This window comes from Fusarium poae, chromosome 3 (assembly GCF_019609905.1).
Source record: "Fusarium poae strain DAOMC 252244 chromosome 3, whole genome shotgun sequence".
NCBI lineage: Eukaryota > Fungi > Ascomycota > Sordariomycetes > Hypocreales > Nectriaceae > Fusarium > Fusarium poae.
This window is the reverse complement of record NC_058401.1, coordinates 1,666,626-1,691,662: the sequence shown is the minus strand read 5'-3', so window position 1 is coordinate 1,691,662 and position 25,037 is coordinate 1,666,626. Positions and strand designations below refer to the sequence as shown.

The 25,037-nt window shown below is 45.6% G+C and overlaps 12 protein-coding genes across 12 annotated transcripts; 5 read left to right on the top strand and 7 right to left on the bottom strand.

Annotated features, from left to right (window-relative positions):
* Window positions 1–954: 954 nt before the first annotated feature.
* Window positions 955–1,899, top strand: FPOAC1_007979 (uncharacterized protein; the record flags this gene model as incomplete). Its single annotated transcript, XM_044852425.1, has 2 exons — window positions 955–1,091; window positions 1,143–1,899. The coding sequence occupies 2 exons, from the start codon at window positions 955–957 to the stop codon at window positions 1,897–1,899; spliced, it is 894 nt and encodes a 297-aa protein (XP_044705095.1).
* A 145-nt stretch (window positions 1,900–2,044) lies between these two features.
* Window positions 2,045–2,671, bottom strand: FPOAC1_007978 (uncharacterized protein; the record flags this gene model as incomplete). Its single annotated transcript, XM_044852424.1, has 3 exons — window positions 2,045–2,121; window positions 2,171–2,557; window positions 2,602–2,671. 3 exons carry the CDS (start codon window positions 2,669–2,671, stop codon window positions 2,045–2,047), a joined length of 534 nt encoding a protein of 177 aa, XP_044705094.1.
* Window positions 2,672–3,071: 400 nt separating this feature from the next.
* Window positions 3,072–5,117, bottom strand: FPOAC1_007977 (uncharacterized protein; the record flags this gene model as incomplete). The annotated part of the gene is made up of 6 exons (XM_044852423.1): window positions 3,072–3,733; window positions 3,783–4,069; window positions 4,113–4,343; window positions 4,390–4,899; window positions 4,947–5,015; window positions 5,062–5,117. 6 exons carry the CDS (start codon window positions 5,115–5,117, stop codon window positions 3,072–3,074), a joined length of 1,815 nt encoding a protein of 604 aa, XP_044705093.1.
* Window positions 5,118–6,190: 1,073 nt separating this feature from the next.
* On the bottom strand, window positions 6,191–6,745 carry FPOAC1_007976 (uncharacterized protein; the record flags this gene model as incomplete). The annotated part of the gene is made up of 2 exons (XM_044852422.1): window positions 6,191–6,407; window positions 6,465–6,745. The coding sequence occupies 2 exons, from the start codon at window positions 6,743–6,745 to the stop codon at window positions 6,191–6,193; spliced, it is 498 nt and encodes a 165-aa protein (XP_044705092.1).
* Window positions 6,746–8,950: 2,205 nt separating this feature from the next.
* On the top strand, window positions 8,951–9,700 carry FPOAC1_007975 (uncharacterized protein; the record flags this gene model as incomplete). Its single annotated transcript, XM_044852421.1, has 3 exons — window positions 8,951–9,046; window positions 9,115–9,498; window positions 9,545–9,700. 3 exons carry the CDS (start codon window positions 8,951–8,953, stop codon window positions 9,698–9,700), a joined length of 636 nt encoding a protein of 211 aa, XP_044705091.1.
* Window positions 9,701–10,539: 839 nt separating this feature from the next.
* On the bottom strand, window positions 10,540–10,914 carry FPOAC1_007974 (uncharacterized protein; the record flags this gene model as incomplete). The annotated part of the gene is made up of 2 exons (XM_044852420.1): window positions 10,540–10,627; window positions 10,676–10,914. The coding sequence occupies 2 exons, from the start codon at window positions 10,912–10,914 to the stop codon at window positions 10,540–10,542; spliced, it is 327 nt and encodes a 108-aa protein (XP_044705090.1).
* A 3,091-nt stretch (window positions 10,915–14,005) lies between these two features.
* FPOAC1_007973 (uncharacterized protein) lies at window positions 14,006–15,472 on the top strand (the record flags this gene model as incomplete). The annotated part of the gene is made up of 4 exons (XM_044852419.1): window positions 14,006–14,461; window positions 14,509–14,831; window positions 14,921–15,100; window positions 15,154–15,472. The coding sequence occupies 4 exons, from the start codon at window positions 14,006–14,008 to the stop codon at window positions 15,470–15,472; spliced, it is 1,278 nt and encodes a 425-aa protein (XP_044705089.1).
* Window positions 15,473–16,324: 852 nt separating this feature from the next.
* Window positions 16,325–16,591, bottom strand: FPOAC1_007972 (uncharacterized protein; the record flags this gene model as incomplete). The annotated part of the gene is made up of 1 exon (XM_044852418.1): window positions 16,325–16,591. One exon carries the CDS (start codon window positions 16,589–16,591, stop codon window positions 16,325–16,327), a length of 267 nt encoding a protein of 88 aa, XP_044705088.1.
* A 1,831-nt stretch (window positions 16,592–18,422) lies between these two features.
* On the top strand, window positions 18,423–19,960 carry FPOAC1_007971 (uncharacterized protein; the record flags this gene model as incomplete). Its single annotated transcript, XM_044852417.1, has 3 exons — window positions 18,423–18,924; window positions 18,980–19,442; window positions 19,489–19,960. 3 exons carry the CDS (start codon window positions 18,423–18,425, stop codon window positions 19,958–19,960), a joined length of 1,437 nt encoding a protein of 478 aa, XP_044705087.1.
* A 290-nt stretch (window positions 19,961–20,250) lies between these two features.
* On the bottom strand, window positions 20,251–21,450 carry FPOAC1_007970 (uncharacterized protein; the record flags this gene model as incomplete). The annotated part of the gene is made up of 1 exon (XM_044852416.1): window positions 20,251–21,450. One exon carries the CDS (start codon window positions 21,448–21,450, stop codon window positions 20,251–20,253), a length of 1,200 nt encoding a protein of 399 aa, XP_044705086.1.
* A 577-nt stretch (window positions 21,451–22,027) lies between these two features.
* Window positions 22,028–22,381, top strand: FPOAC1_007969 (uncharacterized protein; the record flags this gene model as incomplete). Its single annotated transcript, XM_044852415.1, has 1 exon — window positions 22,028–22,381. The coding sequence occupies one exon, from the start codon at window positions 22,028–22,030 to the stop codon at window positions 22,379–22,381; it is 354 nt and encodes a 117-aa protein (XP_044705085.1).
* Window positions 22,382–22,577: 196 nt separating this feature from the next.
* Window positions 22,578–24,590, bottom strand: FPOAC1_007968 (uncharacterized protein; the record flags this gene model as incomplete). The annotated part of the gene is made up of 2 exons (XM_044852414.1): window positions 22,578–24,416; window positions 24,474–24,590. The coding sequence occupies 2 exons, from the start codon at window positions 24,588–24,590 to the stop codon at window positions 22,578–22,580; spliced, it is 1,956 nt and encodes a 651-aa protein (XP_044705084.1).
* Window positions 24,591–25,037: the final 447 nt, after the last annotated feature.

Sequence of the window (25,037 nt, the reverse complement as noted above, 5' to 3'; positions counted from 1 at the left end):
TCCGCAACACCACGACATCGGGAAGGAAAGAACGACCATCACGACCACAGATTCATCCCGTCACCTTCCTAATCAACCCTTTTTCAACACTATTTAAACCATAAACAACCCCAACTTCCCAACAAGGGCGTAATGGTGGCGCAGGGGTATAATCGCGTTGGTCGTGTGTCACAGCCGACCGAAGATCGCTGGTTCGAATCCAGTCCGACCTGTAAATAAGAAACAGGTGCGTCCCTTGTTCCCTGGGGCAAACCCCGGGGCCTAATTCCTCTTCGTTCTGCGTTGAGGGGTGGAAGTAGTAGGCACCTAAAAATGCTATGCGAACCATTTTGCTGTTGTGATGGACGTGAAGCGTTGTCAGTGCAATGCCCATATTTTTTTTGACATGACTAGAATCACCAATTCCAATATGACGGCGATATAAAGATGGTAAGTAGGTTATCGGCGTCTTTTTTTGGACTTGATAGCGACACTAGGTTGCGTGTAAGTCGGCGTGATAATGTAGACGTTACTACCAGACGTTGTCGACTTACACGGTCATGGTGGAAAAGAATCAAACCTACAAGAAAGCCTCGTCACTACTAAATCTCCTACAAATATCCCATCAATTCAAAACAAGAGCCGAATAATCAACAATGCGAATTTCATTGTTTCTTCTATACAAGTCAATTATTGTCTTAGTATTCTGTCAAGATCCTCCCTTGGCGTTGACAAAATGACACGTGATGCATTTAGTCAAGGGTAGCTTTATCTCCACATAGGTAGTCTCGACCTCAGCTTCATCGCTCCCAGGAGAAGAGGGGACAGCCAAGTGTTACCTTGCTTTTCTTATCTTTTGATCGCCATGTTATGATTTTGATAATCAATTTGGACTCTTCAAGTCGCCAATTGTCCGAGGCTGGTTAATTCCTGAACCTCATTCTTGCGCCCTCCTTATCGTTATAATCCCCCATCATGATTGCTTCCACCTGGACCTTCGTCGCCCTTGGCGCATTCTCGTCGCTCACGGCAGCAACACCAGCTCGAGAAGATGCGCTTCCATCATACCATTATAACGCTCCTATACCTGTTGAGTGCATGAGCCGTAACTCGTACGTCCCTTTTTGAAGCAGGCGCTAGAGCACCCCTGACACGAAGGATAGAGAAACAGGCGAACACCTCGAAAACGAAAAGCACGAGATCGAGTGGAAACCCTTTCCCACATGCAACGAAACAGGTCGTCCCCTCGAATTCAACTATGGTAAAGAAGGCGAAGTCAACTGTACAATCGCTATGATCGATGACCCCTTCTTCCATCTCCTCGAATTCTACATCCACTCCGATGCGCCGCTGTCCTGCCGCATTCCTGCTCGCCCAGCCGCAGAAGTCGAGGTCATTGGCGAGAAAGCTCCCGACCGCGAATACGTTCCTCTTGTTTTTACCCTCGCTGGCACGTTGCAGCTGAGCCACATCCATATCAGCACGCATATGAATGTTTTGCTGCACAGCACGCCGAAACACCACACACATCCTCACGATAGTGGTGTGTTGGACTCTGCTATCGCGTACAGCACGAGTCCATTGCATCATTTGCAGGGCTCACATACACGCAAGTTAGTGATCGGGGATCCTCTACCTTTGTCACTATCGGTGCGGTGGTTCCCTACGCCAGCGCTACCCAAGACAGAGGGCAAGGTGGAGTGGCAGGGCTTAGGAGGTCATATCTACGCAAGTACTGTCTTTTACAGTCTTGTGTCTTTTGGCGCTGGTGTTCTAGTCGCTGCCATGTATACATTGGGTGTGGTGCTACCCAAGAGACTTAAGGGACGAGCGCTTGGAGGAGCTACACCCTTGGGATACGGGGTGAACACTGTGGGTAACGGATGGGGTTATTCAAAGCCGAATAAGAGATCGGATTAAATGTCTGTTTGTACAATGCATTTATGGAGTCATGGGTGGACATGGGCTTTGGCAATGTAGAGTTAATAATAAGAAAGAGCTGGTGATTATCAACACCAACAATGTATATCATAAATTCCGTCTACATTTATCCAGATTACGTTATTTACTGTGTCTTTGACTTGGTATCATTGTTTACGCGTCGCAACAACCTCATATACATATCCACAGCCATGATACCCGCTTCAATATTCATCAGCAGTACTCACGACAAGAGAAGGACAAAACTTACGTAGAAGAGCGTAAGGGAAATATGTGCCCCAAGCCAAAGTCAACTTTTGCTGATCATTCACCATTTTCGGTCCCATAGCCAAAAGCTCAGCGACACAAGCGACAGAGCCCATGGTAGTCAAACACGCAAAAACCAGTCCCGCAAGCTCGGTAGGACCAGAAGTAGGCTTCTTGGACGCCATGTTCCAGATGACATACGCCGCAAGGGGGAATTGAACAAGGAATTCAATGTAGTACATGCTGTGAAGCCACTCCCCAGTAAAGGCTGAGCCGTAAAACGGATCGCCTGAGAGGGAGATGTAGGTGTTGCGGATGACTGTGAGGAAGTGCAAGGGAGCTTTGGGGGAGACATAGAGAGATTCTGGGTAGAATTCTGTAAAGTCGAGGACTGAAGGTGTCAGATTGAGTGTGTGAGAGTGAGGGTGTGCATACCGATCATGCCGATGAGTTGTGGAATGATCATGACCAGGTAAACCCAGTCGCGAAGTGGTTTTTGAGCCATTGTTGGAAAGATCAAAGTATAAGGGATGTCAAAATGTTTATGAGATCGATTGAATTACCGACGGTGATGTTGTTGTGTTATGTTGTTGAAGAGGGGCTTAACTATTTGGTCTGTCGGGAAATGAAAAGTGATCCCGGCGCCGGATCCTAGTTCCGCCCGAGATTCTCGGCCGCCGATGACTTTATAATTTTATAATCACTGTAAGCCATGGACTGACTATTAACATAAAGAAATGCATGAAAATGGAAGAAGAAATAATGATAAACTACATCAGACGGAAGCTGGGATTCATTCTGATTACGAAGGGTATATGAGCCATAGAGAATGCCACACTATCCAGTCCTCCCATTATGTTATACAAGTCAACACTTAGTGACAAATACCATTATGCTTGTATCGTTCACTGAACAGCTGTAACCGAACTCAGAGACTTTTCCAAAGACTCAACATCATATCCAGCCATCAAATCTGCCCAAAAATCATCATCAAACTGGAAATCCGCCGCCCAATTGGGATTACTCTGCAGCACCGTCGACGGCTCTAGAGCAGCCTGCGCCTGTTCAATTTCGCGCTGCTCATCCTGCGGAATCTTGGACATATACCACTGCCGAATCCATCTGACCTTGAAACTCGACTTGAGAAACACGCTGCTCCCGTCTTCCATCACTCTTCGGCGTCGGTTGAGTCTTGCCGCTTCTTCGTCTGCTTGTGCGAACTGATCGCTTAGTTTTTGGAGAACGTTTTGGAACTGTAGACGTAGACGCGCAGCTTTGACATCCCAGTCGGGAGAAGCTTCGGCAAAGATGAGGCGGGATGCTGTGACGGTGACAAAGGCGAGGACACATGTTACTGTGCAGGGTAGAATGGAATATATCGAGGCGGGGACGCCAGTGTGGTGCTCTAGTGCGCCGCGGACGGCTTCGAGACACTTCCAAATATATTCGGCGCGTAGAAAGGGTTCGTTGAGTGGTGCATCTGTTGTTAAGAGGTCGGGGGATTTCATGGTAAGGACAGGTTCGTAGAGACGAACGATCAGAGAATCGTAGTGAGCTTTGAAGCCAGCTACACACTGTCAGTAACTGTTAATCCTCAAGAGGGGCCTGATACTAACGCGTTTGCTTTACAGTGTCCGGTTGCGCTTCAAAGAACTTGTCCAGTTCGCGATGGACATTATCAAGAGCCATTGCTGTAACGGCGTTGAAGGTTCTTGGTGTGGGATCCATAAGATCAATAGCTGGTATGATGCTATACCCACGATCGGCCATGTGCTGCATACGAACTAGCGAAACGAGATATGCATCCGACTCGAACTCGTTGCCCTCGACAAGACTGTCACAGCATTGTGATAGGTGTGTGCTCCAGTTCAAGAGCGTGCTCTTTCTGAAGTTTGAGTTAAGTCTGCCTCGTTAGTCAAATACAGTCTCCAGGAGAGGTAACCTACAAATTTGTGATGTGGTAGACGCCCAATACAGCACGTTTATCGGCTAATGACTGGTAGACTTTTCCTTTCAAGCAAGACTTGCCCATGGTCGTCCACGCGTCTCCGAGCATAGTCTTTGGTCCGCCCAGAAATGACCCAGCAAACTTGTCTAACCTCAGATCAATGACCAGGCCGATAGCAATCTGGACGATATTCGTTACTTGGAGCTCTCCGTAGAAGTGAAAGTCGTTCCTACAAAATCAGCGCTTGTAATAGTCCCTTTGCAAGAATAACTTACCATCCAAGGTATATCAGGATAGCCTGTAGTATATCCACAGACTTTTCCTGTCTCACGATAACGTGTTCTGCCAGATACTTTCGGAACCACGCCTTGAACTCCATCTGCACCTTGTCCTCCAACGGGGATACAACCGCCAATATGGTCCAGAACAACAGGCTTGACTCTATGTACAGCTCATGCGAAGTCATATGACCCGACAAAGGGACAAAGGGAAAATGCGGCACGTAGTCCCTTTTGTAGAGGGCCAATCGCTCCGAGGCTTGTGCATGCGTGATGCGAAAGCCTGGAAAGAGTTCGACATTGGCAGCGAAGTTGGGAGGAACATCGGATCCAGAAGGGATCATATCTAATGACCTTGGGCTTACTGAAAGCGACGCCATAGATTGAGATTGAGGTTGGTTTTGTTCTTTGGGGCTTTCGGGGGTTAGAGGGGAGAGGTTATGACGCTGGTTTGCCGCGAGTAGAGAGACGATACCGTCAATCTTTTTCTCCAACTGCGCAACTCTTCTGCAAGCTGTTAGTACTATTTCGATGGGAGGAGTATTCGTGCATACGTTGACTTGCCTCGCTTCCTTCGTTGTGTGACTTCTGGTACTTGACAGTCAAGCTTCATTCGTAAACATCTACCCAGCATGAGCATTGATTACTGTTTATTTAGGGACATCATACCTTGAACATGCCTTTTCTGGACGTCCAGAACCAGAATTAGGCCACTGGCACTTCATTTTGAGTCTTGCGCAGTTCATACACGCCCTTGTCTTGTGCTGGTCCTGCGACCGAACATGGCTATCGGAGTATTCATCCATGACGAACAACGTAATAAAGAGGATCAAGGATTGGACGAGAACAAGAAAAAGAGTAAAACCGAAAATGATAACATGCGATCAATTAATTAATTAATTGAATCTGTTCTGTTTTGCGCGGAGGTAAAGATGAGATAACGACCGGTAAACCCGGGCATCGGGTGTCTTTTTAATGTCCGGTCCTAGTAGAAATCCAGCGTCCAAGCCTCATTCGAACAGTTTTGGGGCGGGATACGGGGGTCTTTTTATCCTCCGGTCTCCGGTTCAAGGGATGGTCTGAGAGGCGTTATAGTGCTTACACCTACAGTCACCAACAGCAAATATCGACAGTCTATTTAATTGAGCTCATGGAATTGTTTCGGATTCTCAAAAGGTCCGATTTATCCTAATCTGGTGTTCTGATCATTATTTGCCGGTCAAACACCACAAGAAAACACGATAACGAACACAGCTACTAGAGCAGGTATGTAAACTAGGTCTAATACTTCTGTCTACGTTGTTTGACATTCCGTGTCTTCTTCTCCAGCAAAGAATATCTGGTGTGTAAGATCGGACAGAACTCTAGCCGAGTTCGTTACAGTCTTTACCGCCACGAAGCCCAAATCCGACATACCAACATCAAAGGTAGCGTATAATTTTCGCAGGTATCTTGTTCTGCTCAATACGTATCATCGTTTCGAAACCGTGAATAGATTTCACGCAAGATAGGAGAGCAATCAGAGCTGTGAGTGTCAGTTAGCTAAGACGACCAACCATGGCTGGGACATACATACAAAATCACATTTTGGAGAATTGCGTAGAGGACAACACGTATCTTATTGTCAACTAAAATCTAGTACATTCATTGTTAGTGTCAACAAAGGAAATAGAAAGGAGTGTATCATACCGAAGATGTTTGGCCGCAAAGAACGTGTCCACCGCCATCTTTCCAGAGCATGTTCTGTCGACATAGGAAATATTGCACACTGGGTCCGTCCGCCGCAACGATGAGGTGCCTAAGAGCATCTAGAAGCCATCGAGTTTCTAATCGAGTTGCGAATAGAAAGTCCCATGGCGCGTCGTGTCCACAACTTGTCTGTTTGGCCAGGGAACTCTGATTCCCCTGGCGGTGGCGCCTTGAAGTCGTCAGGGCGAAGACCGTTTGTTACGGCCTTGTCATCGAGGGCACTCTCGTCGATTTCAGGAATCGTATCGAGAGGCGAGCCGATCACACTGCAAGATGATTAGTTGTCTCGGGTCTTGCAATGTAGGGGAGGAGAAGTTGCTTACTTCTTGTCGTTCTTCTCCTCCTTCTTTTCTTCCTCGACCTTTTCCTCGGTCTTGGTCTCTCCCTTTTCCTCCGTATCCTCGTCATCGAGCTCCATTCCCAGGAATGGAGCTACTTCGGCCTGGAGGCGAAGATTCTCACGTCGCTGGAGACGCTTTTGCTTTTTGGTGAGAACGATTTCCTCAGAGCGGTCTACGTTTTCGTTGCCGAAGTTCCCCATCGAGGCGCTCTTTCGGCGACTGGGCCCGTCGGTTGACTTTTCGGGGGTTTCAGAAGAAGGCATCTTGTTCGTCTGTCTGTAGATAGATGGTGTGAGGTTTTGGTTAGATCTGTTGACGTGTGAGGTGGTGTTATTGTCTGATATCAAAAGATATGATAAAAGTTTGTGGTTAGAATGGAAAGGGATGAAAGTTTAGTCTGGGGATTTGGTATGATTTATACTCCTTCTGAACAAGAAGATGAGAGAACAGCGTGGACTCGTTGGCATGGAAATGCACCGTATTCCAAGTTATTTTACGCGTTTTGGCCGCTTGTCTAGGCTGCAGTGAAGTGCAGATGGCGCGTTCGGGGTCAGTGACAGGCACTTGGGAAATAACAACGCCTAGTACTGGCAGTTGTTCAGCAGTACCGAGCTTGGACATCAACAAATTACAATGGATATCTTGTTGATATGATGTCCAAATGTACTGAGTAATAGTAATACTGGGAACGTGAAGCTTGTTGGACAAAAAACGAATCAGTGATATCAAAACCAGAAATTGTGTGGGATCGCATCCAATCAGTCATAAACAAGTAAGTATGCAATATGAACCCAAAGAGTAAAAGGTTAGTGGCACGAACTTAATGATGTTCTTCATCGAGGTGCCATTGTTCAAGCAACAGACCATCATAATCTTTGTTCATCCATGGTAGACCTTGTTATGAGCAGTGTTGTCTGTTCATGGTCATTGATAGTTACTGGCGCCTCCATGCTCTACTTTGGTGCTTGGTAATCTCAGCCATCCACCACAACGACTCTGCTGCCAGGTATCAGATATCTGATCGACCTGATCAACATGATTCGTGAACAAGTACTCTACAATACGAGTGAATGCCAACAAGTGTCGTCAAACTCCACTGTTTCTCCCGAACACGGCAGTTTCAAGAGATGACATAGAGCTTGAGAGGGAAGCCTAGGCAAACGAACAGGCTTATGAATATTCCGGTCCAAGCCAACAGAGACTCAGCCATTCCACCCCCTGATACCAGAGTCAGTTTTTGCGTCTCCAAGAGCAGCCTGTGATCAACAAAAGAGTCTTCAGTCTCAGGGTGCAAAAATAAATAACCCAAGGACAATAGTCTAAGTAGCATAAAATGGCCTAATCATTTCATCCCATGTGCTTCCAGCGGCCAACGTTTCTTGACACCCCAAGGAGTAGTTCCACAGCTAGCTCGCAGTGCTCAGGACGTGTCGTCGTGAACATAATCCTCGATTCCACCTCCACTTTCAACAATTCATCTGAGCAATCAGCGTAATTGGTTTAGTGGTAAAATTCTCCGTTGCTAGTTACGTGCACTTCCTTCCTCGATCGACATCGATACAATTTTTAACCAATAATGTCTTTACGTCAATAGGGTTCCTTCGGAACCCCATTTAGCGTATTCCCAGATTACGCATTAAGACAGTCTTTCGAGACGAATTCCTTTTTCTGTTTCGGTTCCTTTTTGTTTGTCGTGATGTTGATGTTTTGGTGTTGTTGTTCGGACGAGTGTGGTTGAACAGAGCACGTGAGTGAATGGCCGATTAATGTAATATCGTCGAAGCGGAAGGTACTTCCCCCTCGGCTCCTGCCCCCCCGTAGTTTTCTGATTTTCAAGTTCAAACTACAATCAATACTGCATTCTCTGCTTATTATTTTAGTGTCTCTGATATCTTCTGATGCGGTGAGAATGTTCAGGAAGTCAAGAATACTTCTTGTCTGACTACTATGGTGGTTTCTGACTGTCGTTGTAGCTATGGCTGAGTAGAGAGAGGAACGGGAGTGTGTAAAACACGAGTTCCGCCAGACTGTTAAAATCAAACTTTGCAATACTCAACATGAATATTTTCGTATCGTATTCCGTTATCTAAGTAGTGAGTAGCAGGGTACTTGGCCTTTTAAGTCTTAGGGTACAAAAATAAACAACCTAAGAAGTCTGATCTGGATAGCATAAGCTGGCCTATTAATTTTGTCTCTTATGCTTCTAGTAGCTAATTTTCCGATATCCTGAAGTCATCTTTTCAACAACTGAAATGCCTCATGTTCATTGATATCAAGATGAAAAGGGGTTGCAGTGAGCGGATCTTACTTATCCCGAGTGCACGTGAGATGAAGCTCTCCACCTCAAGATTCTCACTCATTTCGAAGCTGACGCGACGTCTCAAGATAATCAATTAAGTCGCGAACAAAAGTCATCTTTACGTGCCCTTGTACACTTTAATTCGTTCTGTAATCCATTCGCGATCAAAATGCCTTCTCCAATTGTTGCCGCTACGGTCCAGGCAGCGGGTCTGTCGACTGCTTCTAATATCATGGCTCAGATGATTGAGGCTCGTCAAGCAAACGTGAGTAACTGATAGTCATGGATTGAAGAATCTAATCATGGTTGAATTTATAACTGATTTACTCCCAGCGTCCAATGTCTTTGGACATCATTCAGCTTCTGCGCTTCGTTGTCTTGACTTTGATGACGGCTCCTCCCAACTATCACTGGCAAGCCTTTCTAGAGCGAAAGTTCCCAGCTTATCCTTCAGGTCGGAGACCTAACCTTGATCGTTTGAATGATCTTGAGATGCAACCTGGCCAAGATGCACCCGAGCTCAAGGAGGGCTACGAAGAGCGGTTGAACCAAATCAACAAGGATAGAGAGCCCCAGTTTAGTACTCGCAATACCCTTACCAAGTGGTTTGTTGATTGTATCACTGCTGGTGCCATCATGAACACGGTCGCTTTTCTGATAATCATGGGTCTACTCAAAGGACAAGGCGGTTCTCAAATCTGGAACAATATCAAGACAGTACGTTAGATATTCATTGTGCAAGATTCATTCTAACGATTTACAGGAAACCATTCCCATTATTATTGCTGGGTACAAAATCTGGCCAATTGCCTCCATCATCAGCTTCACCTTTATTCCTGTTCACCGACGCATTGTATTTTTGAGCTTTATTGGTCTTTTATGGGGTATCTACATGAGTCTAGTGGCCGCAAGAGTTTAAACATTGTAAACACGAACAGAATCTAGTTTGAAAACGGAATCTCATGTACAATAAAGCTCAGACCTTTGAGAGCAAATATCGACCGGGCATCAATATCGGAATGATTCATGTTACCTGTCACAATGTGGGGGTCACTTGATCGGATCAGCCCATGAGAATCTTTTGAGACAGTTGATGCCATAAGGCAGGGCTGGACCGAGCTGAGGCGTTTTTCATGTCGGGTTGTGCCCAAAGGCCGCATATCAGGCTGCATAGCCCGACCCTGCAGCGGCTGTCTGCAGCCCCTGATAACTGTATCTTGGCATTGCAGCACCCTCCGAGATCAGAAATGATATAAATTGAGGCCAGAGGTATGTATCACTTTGCGGAAGCAAAGGAATTTTGTTGGTAGCACCGCATTTTATCACAAGAACTTCACGCAAAGTGTCTCACAGGTGAGAAACTTGTTGGCTGACTTACACTTGTGCAAGTACCATGTACGAGTAATCTCCCTGCGCATGGCATGATCTGATATGTTTGTCGAGTCAAGTAAGCTGCAAGCACGACTCAGCCACCGAACGAATTGATCATTGTTGTGTCATTTCATCGTGTCCAAGCTTGAAATTGACGCATAGTTATTCTCGGCATCCGAGCTTCGGAGATGGCTAATGAGACAGACAATGCAAGGAAACAACAGTCGGAACAAGAATCACACCATGTAAGAATGAATCGAGGTTGAAATTCGTAAAGTGAGATATGAATATTCCTCCAACAACGCCAAATGAAAACCCAAACACCTCTAAGACCTAAACCTCCAACCCAAGATATGCAGTAATTCAATCATCAAGAAAAAAGACATTTTATGACGCGTTTCCATTGTATTTGGAATCTTTTTGCCAGACCTGGTGAACATCTTGGGAGAACTGTGCTGTTAGGTCACGAATTTTGCTTTGAGTTGTTAGCACTTGAATAATCTGTAAACCTGCAACAACATACCAAAGCTTGGATAAATCCATATCCATAGCAACAACAGTAGACAAGTCGGATAAATGGTTGACAGACAGGGCTTGTTCGTGGGCGTCTTCGACAGCTTGCTGAACTTCACGACTTTCAACCAGGGCGTCTGTCATTTGTGCCCAAGTTTTAGCAGCTTGCATAAGATATTCGCCAATGTTGTTGACGATGTTTTGTGTTTGTTCAGAAGAGGTTGAAGAGGAAGAGTTTTGCTTTGCCATTGCTGTTGAAGTGACTTGTGTCGTAGATTGCGTGTCGTTGTTCTGGCGTATCACTGGGAGTGTATTTGGAGTCGTCATTGGTAACGTAACCAACAAGTGATGAGTTGTTACAAGTGCTGAGTTCAAGTGTGTCTGTAAAGATGAAAGAGGAAATATATTATTAATCTCGGAGGGTGGTTAATCAAGAAGAGTATAGTGAGAGTAGTAGTATGAGAGAGAAAATGTAAAACAAACGGGTAGGAAGCAATTATTAGTAGTTTACTGGGGGGGTCTCTCCCTAATACCTGTCAGTCACTGCATGGAATGATGATCGGGGGGTGCGAAAAAGGGCGAAACGAAACACCCGGTCAATTTGTCACGTCTGAGCGGTGGAGTAAAAAGGGAAAAAAAAGAAGAAGCAGAAGAAGAAAGGACAGGAGACAAGAGAAAACAAGGCCAGCGGCCAAGCCAAGCCGACAGCCAACAGAGGGCACGCAAGCAAGCAAGAATGGTAAGATCAACTGTTTTTAGAGTTGCAATTTTGATCTATTTTAGCGTGTAAAAAAGATGGAGACGTCTAGATCTAACATTAGAGCAGCAAGAGAGACATAGACATGAAGAAAAGAGAGGAGACAACAAAGCAAACATGACAGTAATGGTTCGATTATGTTGATTTGTTTTGGGGGTGTATACAATGGATAGTCAACAGACAAAGAAAACTGAAAAGAGACACATGCTTCTAGAAGGTTACGACTGCATATGCTGTGAGATTAACAAGACAAGTTGTCTCTTTTCTCTTCTCTCCAATATATTCCCCATGGAAATAATGTGGCGATTTCGATCCATTACGATTGCGCCAGTCCAGGACAGGTCAGTGGAGTCTAACCAAGCCCCTGTTTGTCTCTGTCTCTAAACCCGGGTACCAGTCCGGTAAGTGCCAAAGTGGGAAAGAATGGAGCCTCTAAGATTCGCCTAGGCCTGACAAAGTCGCAGGGGAATAGGACGGGATAATTTGGGGGTTGAGAGATTTAAGTTTTTGTTTTTTTGTGCCAAGATGGTTGAGAATCTGAATATGGTAGTTGAGATGTCTAAAATCCAACATGTTGTGTATTATAATAGCGATCGATATAAGTTTATTATGTAGTATCTACATTTACTAACAGTATGTACCTGACAGGACGTGATAGTCGGACCTTTGCCCCTGTTCCCCCGCGATAACAGAACAAAATAAGGGGGGCTTGACATGGCAACCTCAAATAAAAAGCCTCAATTGTGTCGGAATAACAAATAACAGCATTCCTACAAGAAATCAGTGTGATGCTATTCGGCAGTTGTGCATATCGCCAAGATGTCACAAATCCCATCTACCGGCAGATTGCTTCCAAAAAGGAAATCCCTTTTCATCTGTTGTCTCTTTACACAGCCCCCAATCTAGCTCTAGCAGTCGCCAAGTAAATCGGAAGTTTTATCTTTCATGCTGTGTCATTTCATGTCGCACATTCAGCGGTGAAGAGAAAAAAGCAAATAACAACCAAAAGAAAAGGGAGATAACAACAAAAGAGCGTCTTTTTTAGGGTCTACGGGTGGAACATGACCTAAAGATTGATAGTGTGGAGGACGCTACGGGCGCTAATGCACCCGAAACAGTGGTTCACCATGTCCGCTAAAATACACTAAACCCCCAATAAAGAGCCTCTAAAAGAAAACACCCCGAAAGGAGACCAAATTGCTATTCAAGATCGGTTACTTGTGACGATAATTACGGGAAAAGCAAATATTCATGTAGAAGTTTACAACGACATAGGGAAGACCCTTGTTTCTACTCCTTGTATAGTCGTCATTCTTTGTCATGAATTCCACTTGGCTCTCTTGTCCTTTGTTTCGACCTATTTCTGATACCACTATCCCTTCATATCCTCGTACGTCCTTCCATCAGACCACTCTCAGACAAATCATTACCAAAACAAACATCACATACTTAAAGTGGTGACATGCAGCACAGACCGTGTTCCACCCCGGTGAGCTTTCCGTGGGCGGCTCGTGATGCAAATATCCATGCAGGCCATGTTTTGACAAGATGAGACGACATGAGATGTGACGTATGTTACGTTACGTCAGACATGGACTCTAGAGTTTTTTTGTAACTTAGATACAATAATACCTACTGACTCATGTCCAAGTTTCTGGGTGAAAGTGGGTGAAACTCAATATTATTGCATAGTAGATCCACTAACGAGGCAACAACTCTAAACTATGTCAACCCTGGACAGCATTGTCTTGGTATACCTACCGATAAGTGGAATCACGCAGAGTTGTCCATCTCTCAACAACTTGTACATGACCAAAAATGAACACCTGACCTTGCCACGACATACCACAAAGGGCAAACTTGGCATTGTCTCTTTTCTCTTCCCCCAAGCGAGGATCTTCGGATAACAGCGTGCAGAAACGAATCTGGATCTTGAACCTTGACTACCAGGGATACATAACCGAATCCTACAATCCTAATCAAGAAGAGCAAATCTTGCGAATCCCACAAATCATAATCCCGTCAACATCACATCCGCCGGTCATCGTCACGGCCTTTACTGAATCCGTACTATAATTTCTCGACTCTTTGGAAACCCTATCACCCTGGTGTGAAATCGGCCGCTAATGCACCCTGCAGCCTATACCCGATGATCATCAACGCAGGGTTATCATTCCGCTTTTTCGGTCAAACTATCTTAAGAGTCCCTTCTTTGCCTCGGCTTTTTGCGGCAGACAATCTAACTAGCTATCAATCTAGTCATGTGGTCTAGTAAAATCGCTCGGTCTGAGTGCTTTAAAGCCAGAGGCAAATTACAAAAGAGACAACAACTAAGCTTTGTTGTCTCTTTACTAACTAGTGAAGTGTGAACTCTGATTGTTTGGTACAGCGGCGGAGAGATGGGGAAACTACACAATGCTTGGCTAGATAAATAAACGGCATACAATACATGAAGCTTTTGTCTAGTCTGGATGCAAATCACGACTAAACTGTGATAACGAGGGGATTTCACAACTATAAATTCCAAGACTAATTCCAGATCGTAGAATCGTAAACCCACAACTCCTTCTTCCCTCATTAAAAATGAGATCTGTCAAAATGAGTAAGCCATCAGTTCTCGTCATTGGCGGAGGCGTCTTTGGAACCTCAACAGCCTACCACCTTGCCCGACGTGGCTACACCAACGTCACTGTAGTAGACCGTTTCGCAGCTCCATCAAGAGACTCAGCAGGCACAGACTTGAACAAGGTCATCCGTGCCGACTACCCCAACCCACACTATGCAAAGCTCGGTCTTGAGACTCTCAACGTCTGGAAAGACCCAGAGTCACTTTTCAAAGGTTTGTATCATGAAACAGGCTGGATCATGGGTGGTCATCCAGAGACCAACCAGTGGCTTGAGAATGCAAAGGTTCTGGCCGACAAGACAGGACGAGAGGGAGTCGAGTACCTCTCCAAAGAAGAAATGAAAGATAAGTGGCCTGCTTTAACAGGGGAATTTCCGGGATGGACAAATTTGTTTAGTCCTCAAGCTGGCTGGGTAAGAATTCCAGAGTTGTATCAAGACTCCAATTAACTAGTTGTTAGGTCCCCTCAGGTCAAGCTCTGCTCCGCATGGCCAAAGCTGCAGAAGCATTGGGCGTCAGATACATCACTGGTGTTTCTGGCCAGATCAAGGCTCTCGTGTACGATGAAAACAAGACTTGCAAGGGCGCCATCGCAGCCAACGGCCAGTATCACTCTGCCGACAAGATCATCGTTTCCGCGGGTGCAAGTCTTCCAGCTCTCATCAGAGGTGCCAGAACCGATGTCAGAGCAGAAACGTCTGTTATCTGCGTCATCAAACTTGAGCCTGATGAGATTGAAAAGTACAAGGACATTCCCATTATTGATGACTTTGAGCAGGGCAAGTTACATACTCCTACTGCGTGGCACTGAGCTGATAGAGTATAGGCATCATCTTCCCCCCTGATGAGGACGGTCTTATTAAGCTGTGTAGTGTAAGACTTGTGACCAACTACGAGGACCATGAACACGCTGGTGCTTCTGTCCTGCACTCTATCGGCGACTACCCCTTTGATGGATGTCCTCAGGAGCTTGAAGTGGAGATTAGACAGTTTGTGAAAGACATGATGCCAGAACTTGCGGATCGACCTTTTGTTCACACGCGAATGTGCTGGTAAGTTACCCTCTCCTCTACCCTCTGTTCCCACAAAACTAATAATGCATCAGGGATGGCATGGCTACAGATCTTAACTTCCGAATCTGCCCGTATCCGGAAACCGAGAATCTCATCATCGCCACGGCCGGTTCGAACCACGGTTTCAAGTTCCTACCCATCATTGGTAGTTACGTGGCCGATCTTCTCGAGAACAGACTCGACCCTGGACTCAAAGATCTCTGGAGTTGGAAATTCGGAGAGAAGCCGGTTGATTTTCAGGACCCTCACCCGTATCCCCGAAGGGACTTGTCTGAGCTCACGGGTTGGAAAGGAAGAAATGCCCCCGCTGGTGGAAAGCTGCCTTGGACGTGGAGCCGCAGTTGTATCTGATGTTTTTTATTAGTGTACACCCCTGGTAAGACCGAAAAACTAGTCTAGTTAGTCTAGTTTACTCATATCTCAACTGAACAAATCGATCTACATGTGCCCTCTCTCACTCACAGCGGAGATGGAGTTATGCACGTACTTTACCGCAAAGAGTCTAGAAAAGACCAAACCAGGAATGGATCATCACATGACAGTTTGCACTAGGAACGCTCGCATTTAACCCCATTTTCAGGTCAGTCTAAGGATTGCGTGGAGAAGGATGCTGAACTCGGGAGTGGGTAATGAAAAGTTGGGTTATGGTGCGAAAATAAACAGGCTAAATGCTTGGTCCCCATGGCGTAAGCTGACTTAGTAATTTCGTCTCTGATAGGATCTCGGCACTTTAGCGTTGTTGTCTCTATTATCTCTTTTCTCGTTCAGCGTGGCAATCTCAGGACACTCCACAGGCAACACGACGGCTTGACGGCTGAATGGTAGAGAAAAGACTTGATAAGTGGATTACACAAGGAGGTTTTTGTCCAATATTGGTTCTAGTTTGAGTCTCTACGTTGGGCGCTGACTAGTTGATGTAATGAGTAGGATTCAATGGTCTAGTCACGAGATGGTTCAAGATGACGGAGTCACTTGAAACTGAGATAATAGTGAATGAAGTTTGTATTTTGTTTAATTCTTTTGTCTCTCCTTGTGAAAGATCACTGCTAATGGTACATAGATTCGTAGTCACTATCAATTTTGATAATTTTCAGAGTGATATGGATACAAACTCGATTCCCTATACTCTCGGGCCCATACCATCCCTCTGAATTTCGGTCAAAACTTGTAGGAAAAAGAATCTCATTCACTGAGTAACCTGCTCTAGTCCTTCTTCACTGCAGGTCCAGCTGCAGTAGATTCATCATGTTCGTCGACGATCTCAAACTTGTCAGGATTAGGGAGCACACCACGAGAGGATTGGGAAATACCATAGTAATGATTCTCCGTAGACCAATCTTTCTCTTCTTCTCCAGGGGGAGCTCGAACGTTGTCCACCTGATAGGTTTGGGTTTTGGAGGGTTTGCGACTACTGAAGCAGCTGCAGGTAATGACCCTGGCAAAGGTAAAGAGACCACGGAAGTCTGGCATATTTGCGATGTTTTTGATGAGTCGATGTGTGTCAAGTTTGATAGTTGGGGTTGAGTGTTGTTGAGATCGGATGGTTTTTGCTTGGATGAGGTGAGTTGGTAGGAGAGTTGTGATGTTTTGGTTTCCAGGGAGACGTCTTTGCTATTTTATATGCCAAATTCACTTTTTGTCGTTGGCTATGCACTCTTGGTCGCTGCTGTACAGGTCTTTGTTGTCCCACTTGATATGTGTTGATGTTTGTTGTGAAAATGGAAGCCATAGGCGAACAAGACTTGAGTTCAGTCCTTGTCTTCATGTTCATCTGAACAGAACATAATCACAGACCGTAAAGGGTTGCACAGTTTGTTTCCTCGCGATGATTAGCAAACAAGGTTTTATGACACCAACGGATCTTTGAATATCTCGGGGAAACGGTAGGTAGTAAACGGCTGTCACCAACGACGTTTGTTCAAGTAACAGCCGCCTAACTAAGAATATTAACTTTTCTAACCATTAACCGTCGGGACGGCCTGTTCGTACCGTTTGTGGCTTTGCGTTAACTACAGTTACATCCTCGGTTTGACAAGCACAGAAACTCCATCTAGCATCACTAAGCGACCAGCAATAGTTGAGATGTTGAGTTTAACTCGTTTTCTATTTATAGGAAATCATCTATTGATTTCCCAAATTACTCTGCTACGTTTCTCTGAGGTATACTCTAACCTCCCAGAGTACTTGCAGTTCTAGACTAGACTCTACATGACTGCGCGCTGAAACGTAGAACGCTTTGTAGTATTACACATACAAATAACATGAAACTCCAGTATCACACAACCATGAGGCTTTGAATGTCGTCAAACTCTTCAAACAAAGTAGAGTAACAGAGGTAGAAGAGAGTGTTCCATGGCGATGTCTTTGAGGATATTCTCGACAGGCCTGAGCCGTCCAGACTTGTTGTTTGGACAAAGAGAAGGGCATTTCCTAAAAACGAACACTCATCCTAGAGGGTTCCAGCGTTTGTATCTACTCATCACATTCATCGTCGGCACTACTTTGATGAAACATTATAATTACTCAGCTGAAGCACTCTGTTGTACTTGATTAATATATATTCGGATGACCTGAGTACTAGATGCAAAAACAAAGAGATAGTAGCAAGTACAGTTGTATCTACTGTATAAAGCCATGCACTTTTCTTTGTTCATAGCAGCCTTGTAAATACAAAAAGAACTCTCAACTAAAGGACCCGGTTTATTTATACACTCTGATAGTTTCTGCTTACAATAGAAATTCCTGTCTCCAGATTGTCCCTCACGGGCCTTGTTGAAGACGAACCCAGATATCAGACAAAACAACACATGAATACAGATATTGTTGTCTGGGCATACGGATATCGTATGATCATGTGAAAGATATCCAGAAGCAGTAAACACATCCATCATGGTCTCGATCAAGTAAACAAACCATCAATCGATCTCATGATAGAAGAAGCGTCAACCTACGACCGCAAAGTATTTCCCTATAGGTAGCATATACATAGTCTACTCTATCTGTTTATCTTTACCGTGCATACACTTATCTCCATCTATCTATACGTCACACTCCCCGCTGCTGATCCGATAAGCCGTGTCTCAAGACCACTGTACCCCGCGTTAAACTATCCTTAAACAGGGCATGTTAACCTTGCGTTCCTCAAAGCATAACTGCATTCGGGTTTGATAAGCTGTTTATCTCGTGATTGAATGCAGTGTCTTGATTGCATGATGATGGTGTTTGAGTTGGTCATAAGAAAAGAAGGCTGCTGAATGACTGTTCGAACTCATCGAGACACTATCTGTTCATGATCATCAACATGCTTGCTATCAAAGAGTTTCTTCATTCCAATAATGTCCATTCTGCCCTCATTCTATCATTGGGCGCTGCAGCTTGTGCCTGTTTGGGTCTTCTAGTCCATACTCTCGTCAAGCGAAAGAACCTCAATCGATACGTCCGCCTATCTTCACCTTCGCCAGAATCTGTAAAAAAGACTGCGTCTGCCGATTATACGAACGTTTATCCTCCATCTCAACGTCATGTTCTTCGTGAGATATCTCCAGGCTTCTCGTCAAACAATGTAGATCTTTCAGCATCACCTAGACTCCTTCTCAGGCTAGACCAAGATTATCGCTATGCGAACCCTGCAGCATACAACTTTACGGGCTTCAGCGTCGATGAGATCAAAAGACTGGGCGCATTTCCCGATTATGCAAAGTTATCTGGTGTCCCTCTCCCAGTACCATTGAAGAACTTTGATCTTGATGCTGCATTGCCGAGACCATATCGTCCGTTTCGATGGGCCTACCACCAGACCATGTGTAAGTTGTCCTTCACTTTCACCTTGTACTAAGTATTAAGCTAACGCTCTCAAAGCTTTAAAGAAGATGGATCCCGATTTCTGGATAGAGATAGAGAATACGTACTGCTCTCGCATCATCCAGCGTCAAAATCTCTACGCAAAACATGGCAGAGACGTCCTTCAAGCCCTTCCCGGATCTGAACTCGCTTGCAAGGAACTCATGGAGATGGTGATCCAGTTTATCTGCGCCCGATATCCCCAGGCTTTCGAACTTCACGGCAGAGTGTTTGTCAATCACCTTTTGGGAGTCAAGCAGGATCTTGGCCATATTGATCCTCTGCTCTTCCTTCTCAACCATGTTCCAGAGGATTTTGCGCTTACTTTGAGGGATCCTGCGACCGGACGCTACTGCTTTAGAGCAGGTGTGATATGTTCATCGGTAGGGTGGAAGCTAAGCGAAAAGATTGGACTGGGGTTGCCTGAGATACATGCCCCTGTGCCTGATTACAAGGAGAAGATGGAGTTTAGCATGGATAGGTACGTCGGATTGTCACTTACATATGCACAACACTAACACTTACAGGTTCTTTACAAAAATGCCCACCGATAGTCCTATTCAGCGCGGATCCTGGGGTCTAGAAGTCGGTCAGCCACTCTTTATTCCTTCTGAAGACCCTGAATTCCAAACCCGCGAGACCCAAAGCCCATCTCTGACAGAGTCAGATGTGCATTTGAGGGTTGATTGGCAGACTCTCCGTCGTCTTCCTCTTTCAGGTGCCATCGTGTTCAACTTTAAAGCGCTCTTCACGCCTTTGACCGAGTTCAGGGATGAGCCATATGTTCCGTCTCTAGTCCTTAAGGTCCTCAATGAGGGAAAGGAGAATATCATGAAGTACAAGGGAACGTGGCATGTTGAACATGTTGCTAAGCCGACGTTGAGGAGGTGGGAGCGGGAGCAGATTGAGAAGGGCTTAATTCCTGGGGATTGGCAGCCGACTACTTTGGATGAGAATCCTTTCTTTCCTGGATGGGAGAGGAAGTGGAATATGAGCTAAGCGAGACTTGTGGGCTATTTATATAGTAGCGTATCTTTTTAATTTACTACATGACTGTTGAATTGGACCCGGTGATAGCCTCACTTCTTCGTGACATTTAGTTTTTGGGTCTTCTATAGTTCAATCAGCTTACGGTGTAATACTATCTTCAATATGTCCAATAAACCTAAACTGCCATCTGCTCACTCAGGGAATGGCGTGTGCGAATTGATGATCTTTCACATCGAAAGGAAATGGTTGGTAATTTCTCAAAATTGACTTCTAACAACGCTTTAATCAATGCATACCATCTACCAAGGATATTTCCTAACTTCATGCTCCTTATCAACTTGCAATCCCCTCGCTACCTGCTTCTCATGCTCTCTATCAAGATACTCAAGCAAGACCTCTCCATACTTTTGTCTCCCCTTATAGTTCGCAACCTTGTCGTCCCAACTCCTCACCGCACTCGCCAATCTACCAGGAACGTAATCCTCCTTGACAATATCCGTCACAGGGTGGAAGTACGTTCGAATCGTAAACGCCACAGCACCCGTCTTGGGAAGACGACGCAGAGACTGTCTCTCAGAACGAAACATGTGATGCTCTATCGCCCTGTTCTTCTCAGCTGTGCTCCAGCTCACAGACGGTGAGTCTTCGCTGCCGATACTCCAACTCCACGCGAGGTCCTCGTCGACTTGCACAAAGTAGTTGTTGCGGTTGTAGACTGTTTCAGGGCGGAGACGCTTGAAGAATTTGCACATGCCTGTCTCGAGCTTCTCTTTGAAGTGAGGAACGTCGCCTGATGTGTGGATTTCGGAGAGGGACATGCCGTATTTATCAGACATGCGCCAGAAACCAGCTAATAGGATTGCTCCTGCGAGGAGGTAGTATTGGCCATCGGGACGCTCAATCATGATGGCGAGATCATCTTGGACGAGACGTGCACATATAGCCATGGGATCTTCAGCCAAGGGCCTCTCAACAATGTTAAAGTCCTCGCCAGACCACTTGTTCTTGATCCCCACAGATGTTCTCTCAAAGAGGCTGGGGTATCTCGCAGGAAGATAATCTGCCATCTCTTCTAGAAGTTCAATAGCAGCGGGATAGGCATCTGGATGGGTAGCAACACATTTCGTCCCTCTTTCCTGAATTCTCTTGGCCTTGTCGGCATGGTATTTGGGAAAGTGGTTATCTAGTTCAATCCATTCCTCTACGGGACATGTGCGCAGACCCATGGTGGCCTGGTAGGTAGGGCCATAGCGAAAAGCCCTGTAGGGAAGAGGCTTGGTGTTTTCGATTGACCAGTTGGGGTATGGTTGCGGGACCGGTGCTTTGTAGTCGCTTGGTGTGTAGTTTGCTGATACTGGGGGTAGTTTGCTCTTGGATCTAAAGCTGCGACGGCTTTTGATAGTGTCATGGACTTTGTAGATGAAAAGACCGAGGCCGGTTATGATACTGAGGAGCACAACTACCTCATGGGGACCAAAGGAAGAGAATAAAATTTCCATGATGGTCAGGGTTAGAAAGAATTAGTGATAATTGGATAATCTAACAGTGAGGGTTTCACGGTGTAAGCCACGATAGATATAGAAACATCCTCAACTCTGCCTATAAGCACTCTAAATTTTACTACTCACATCATCCAAGTACGTCTCCAGTTACGTACATATTTTGCGTATCATATGAATCAAAGATCATCATGTGCCCCGGAAATCGCTGCTTCAAGTGGTCAAGCGACTCGGTTAACCCCGTCTCCCGACTCGGACAAGTGGGTCTCTCTTCTTCCGGCCATCTTCTCCCAAACAGGCAAAAGTTGACTATCACGACGGAGATCTCGTTATCACCCCGCAAATGTCACCGGAAACATTGTTCCAAAGAGGGAATGAGGGTGTTTTTATCGAGCTGTGATGGTAGTCTTCACGAAAGAGGCTTGCAGATAATCATTAAGAGAAATAGATAGAGAAGAGGGGGAATTGTTGTAGAAACTGTATATGAAGCATCCATTTCCTTCATCTTACATGTATAAACAAACACTTCTACATTACTCCCTGAATCAAACCAAATACTACAATACAAATACTTAAAATGGCTTCCTTTAAGCACTTTGCCCAAGCCCAATCCAAATTCGAAATTCCCCCTCTGTCAGGCGGAAACACCTTTATCGGAGACATCCACTCCACCCCTGATGACGCTGCGAAACCCATTACAAGCGGCCTCTTTCGTGTCAACAAGGGCGAGCCCCTGACATACACCTACAAGTACGACGAGACCAAGATTATTCTCGAAGGAAACTTTGTTCTCGAGGATTCTACGGGACAAAAGGTCGAGGCCAAGGCTGGCGATATCTTTTTTATTCCCAACGGAGCGACTATTACCTTTTCGTCTCCTGATACGGGACTGGCGTTCTACTCTGGGGCGAGGAAGTTCAACGATTTATAAAGAGAAGATTGGGATGTATTAAGGAGGAATGAATGATAGAATACTTCTATAAAGAAAGCCAATATAAATTCCCAAGATACGATGTGGTTGTTTGTTCAAGTAACCGTGCACGTCAAGTCGTCATGATAACCCTAAACTCCAAACATAATTCCAAACATCATAAACCCATAAATAAATTACATCACAACAATCATATCTACCCAAACATTGACCTCAAATTCTTATCTTCCATAACATCAACCCAATGCACCGAAGCCACACCAGGCGGTTCATCATCATAAGCCTCCCAAATCGCCTTGATAAGCTCCTTGGCCATGATAACCGGCTTCGGCGGCAGGCTACTCTCCAACATATTAAGCCGTCCCATAATAAAATGCCGCGCGTTGCTAATATCAAGAGACATGCGCGATATAACGTTCGTAGGCGGTGGCGCAAATGGGTCATTAACAAAACTTGACGACGCAAAGTCTGCTTCTGAGGGAAAGGTTGATATATCCAACATCGTAGTCGTATCATAGCGAAGACCCGTACTGGCGGTGATGTACAGCAGCGGCTGAATAACCCGAGTGCCAGAATTAGGCGGGATGAGTTCTAAGACGTTGACCAGGCGAAGACTCAATGGGATAATCCACTCCTCCCAGGGAATATGTCGACTGTTCGCATACACTGAATTTCCCGGCATTCGCGAGGTCACAAGGTCGGGGAAGGTCTGGTATAGATGGAGTAGCGCGGCAAGTTTGTACGCCTCTGCAACCTGTGCAAGATGAAGTGATGGTGTTCGGTGGTCGCCCGTGTTCGTAGTGGACAGACTGCTCTGAAACTCGAGGCTCAGTATTTCTTCTTCCAGTCGCCGCGCCTCTTGTATGTCTTCCAAAGCTCGTTGAAAATCTCGGCCTGTTTCTTTGGGTAATTTGAGGTTCCGGCGGAAACTTCGACAGAGGCGTATTGACTGCGCGAAAAGCTGCGACGAGAGGGGGGAAATTCCTGTCCATGGATGAGGAGAATCATCCATATATCTCTCAGCGAGTTGCATTGCGCCGTCGGATTGAGTGTATGTGGTTGTATCGCTGTCGTCTTGGTTCACAACCGCAAGGAGCATCTCGCAGTACGTCAGACTTCTGTTGAAGAAGGATAGAAGCTCCAAATCTTTTGGACAGAGGGTTTCTACACGACGATTCAAACGGTCTAGAATCTTTGTCGCTGATTGAAAGAATGGTATCCCCAATTGCCTCGCATCAACCCAGCACATTGTCGTTCCCACGCAGAATAGTGAGAACAGCACACCAGCAGGAAGACTACCCGTGCATGGATTCAGCAGAATATTCTGCGCCTCTGAAAGAACCGATGTTGTCGCTGCTTGCAAAAAGTATACCGCTGACTGCTTCATATGGGGTAACCGTGTAGATAGGAAGCCGGCCGACATGCTCTGCAGCGAGCTAAACACAGATTGAGAACTCGTGCAAAGGTCAAGGGCCAGTTTTCGGTTAAGATTAAAGTCTGAATCGAAACCTGACCATAACGTGCAGACTTGCTCGAACCAGTTGCTGATGAGTAGGGATGAAGTATCAGTGATGAGGCCAACTGTAAGTGGCGTCGCTTCGTAGTATTGCGGTTCGAAAGGAGGAGTTAGGGCTCGAGACGTCATTTCAACGTTTGATAAGGTCATATCGCAGTTTTCTGAAATTGAACCCGATCGCGTCAAGAGATCTATACCGGAGTTTGAACAAGGACTCGTTGTCCAAGTGTTGTCGTCCAGAATAGAAACAGGGTCTTCAACGGGTAATTCTTCAATCTGAAGATACTGATCAAGATCACTGGTATCCATCAAGATGGAAGAAGTCGCTGCAGGTGAAGTCTCGGGCTGAACCTCAGATCCTCTGCGTGAAGATGTCGGCGATGTACCGGTGGTGAGGTCAACTTCTATCTCGCCCGGTTGGTGCTTAAAGGACCATTTAAACTCTTTCCAATAACCACCACACTTGACGCCTTTGCGTACACATCTTAGACATTCAGGTCTTGTTTCGTCGCATTTTGTCTATTCAAGACAAGTCAGTCTTGCTGATAGATAGGTCTGGGAATCGGGTTAGCATACGTGTTTGGCCTTGCAAGTTGTGCAGCCTGATCGTGATCGCGGGTTCAATCCATTCTTTGGTTTAGATATGGATGAACGTCTACAAGCCTTTTTGGCAGTTGATATTTTGGTAGACATTTCTGATGCCGTAGAGACAGGCAATAATGGTTGTTGACGAAAGAGTAACGGAGATGGAGCTTGGATGGCAGCTATAAGAGAAGAGAGGCCCTAGTCAGTGGGACAAGATAACCTAAAAACGCGGGGAAATGCATCACTATCAGCCGCTAATAATTAGTGCGGTCGCCTAACAGTAGTTTCACTGCTCCGACGTAACCAGACAGCTGATAAGGAGCCCGCTGGACCAATCCTTTGGACAGTAAAGATGGGCTTCGGCAGCCGAGTTCGATTGAGTGATGATTACCGTTTAACAGTTTGTTGGTGGTTCTTATCTGCCGTTGAGAACATCTCCACTAATTGTTTATATCCTGGATACCATCCGTGTTAGCCGTTGCATATCAAATGCCGCCTCACCTATAGGATCACATACCGCCTATGATATGATTAAGAGTGTATTCGAGTTACACC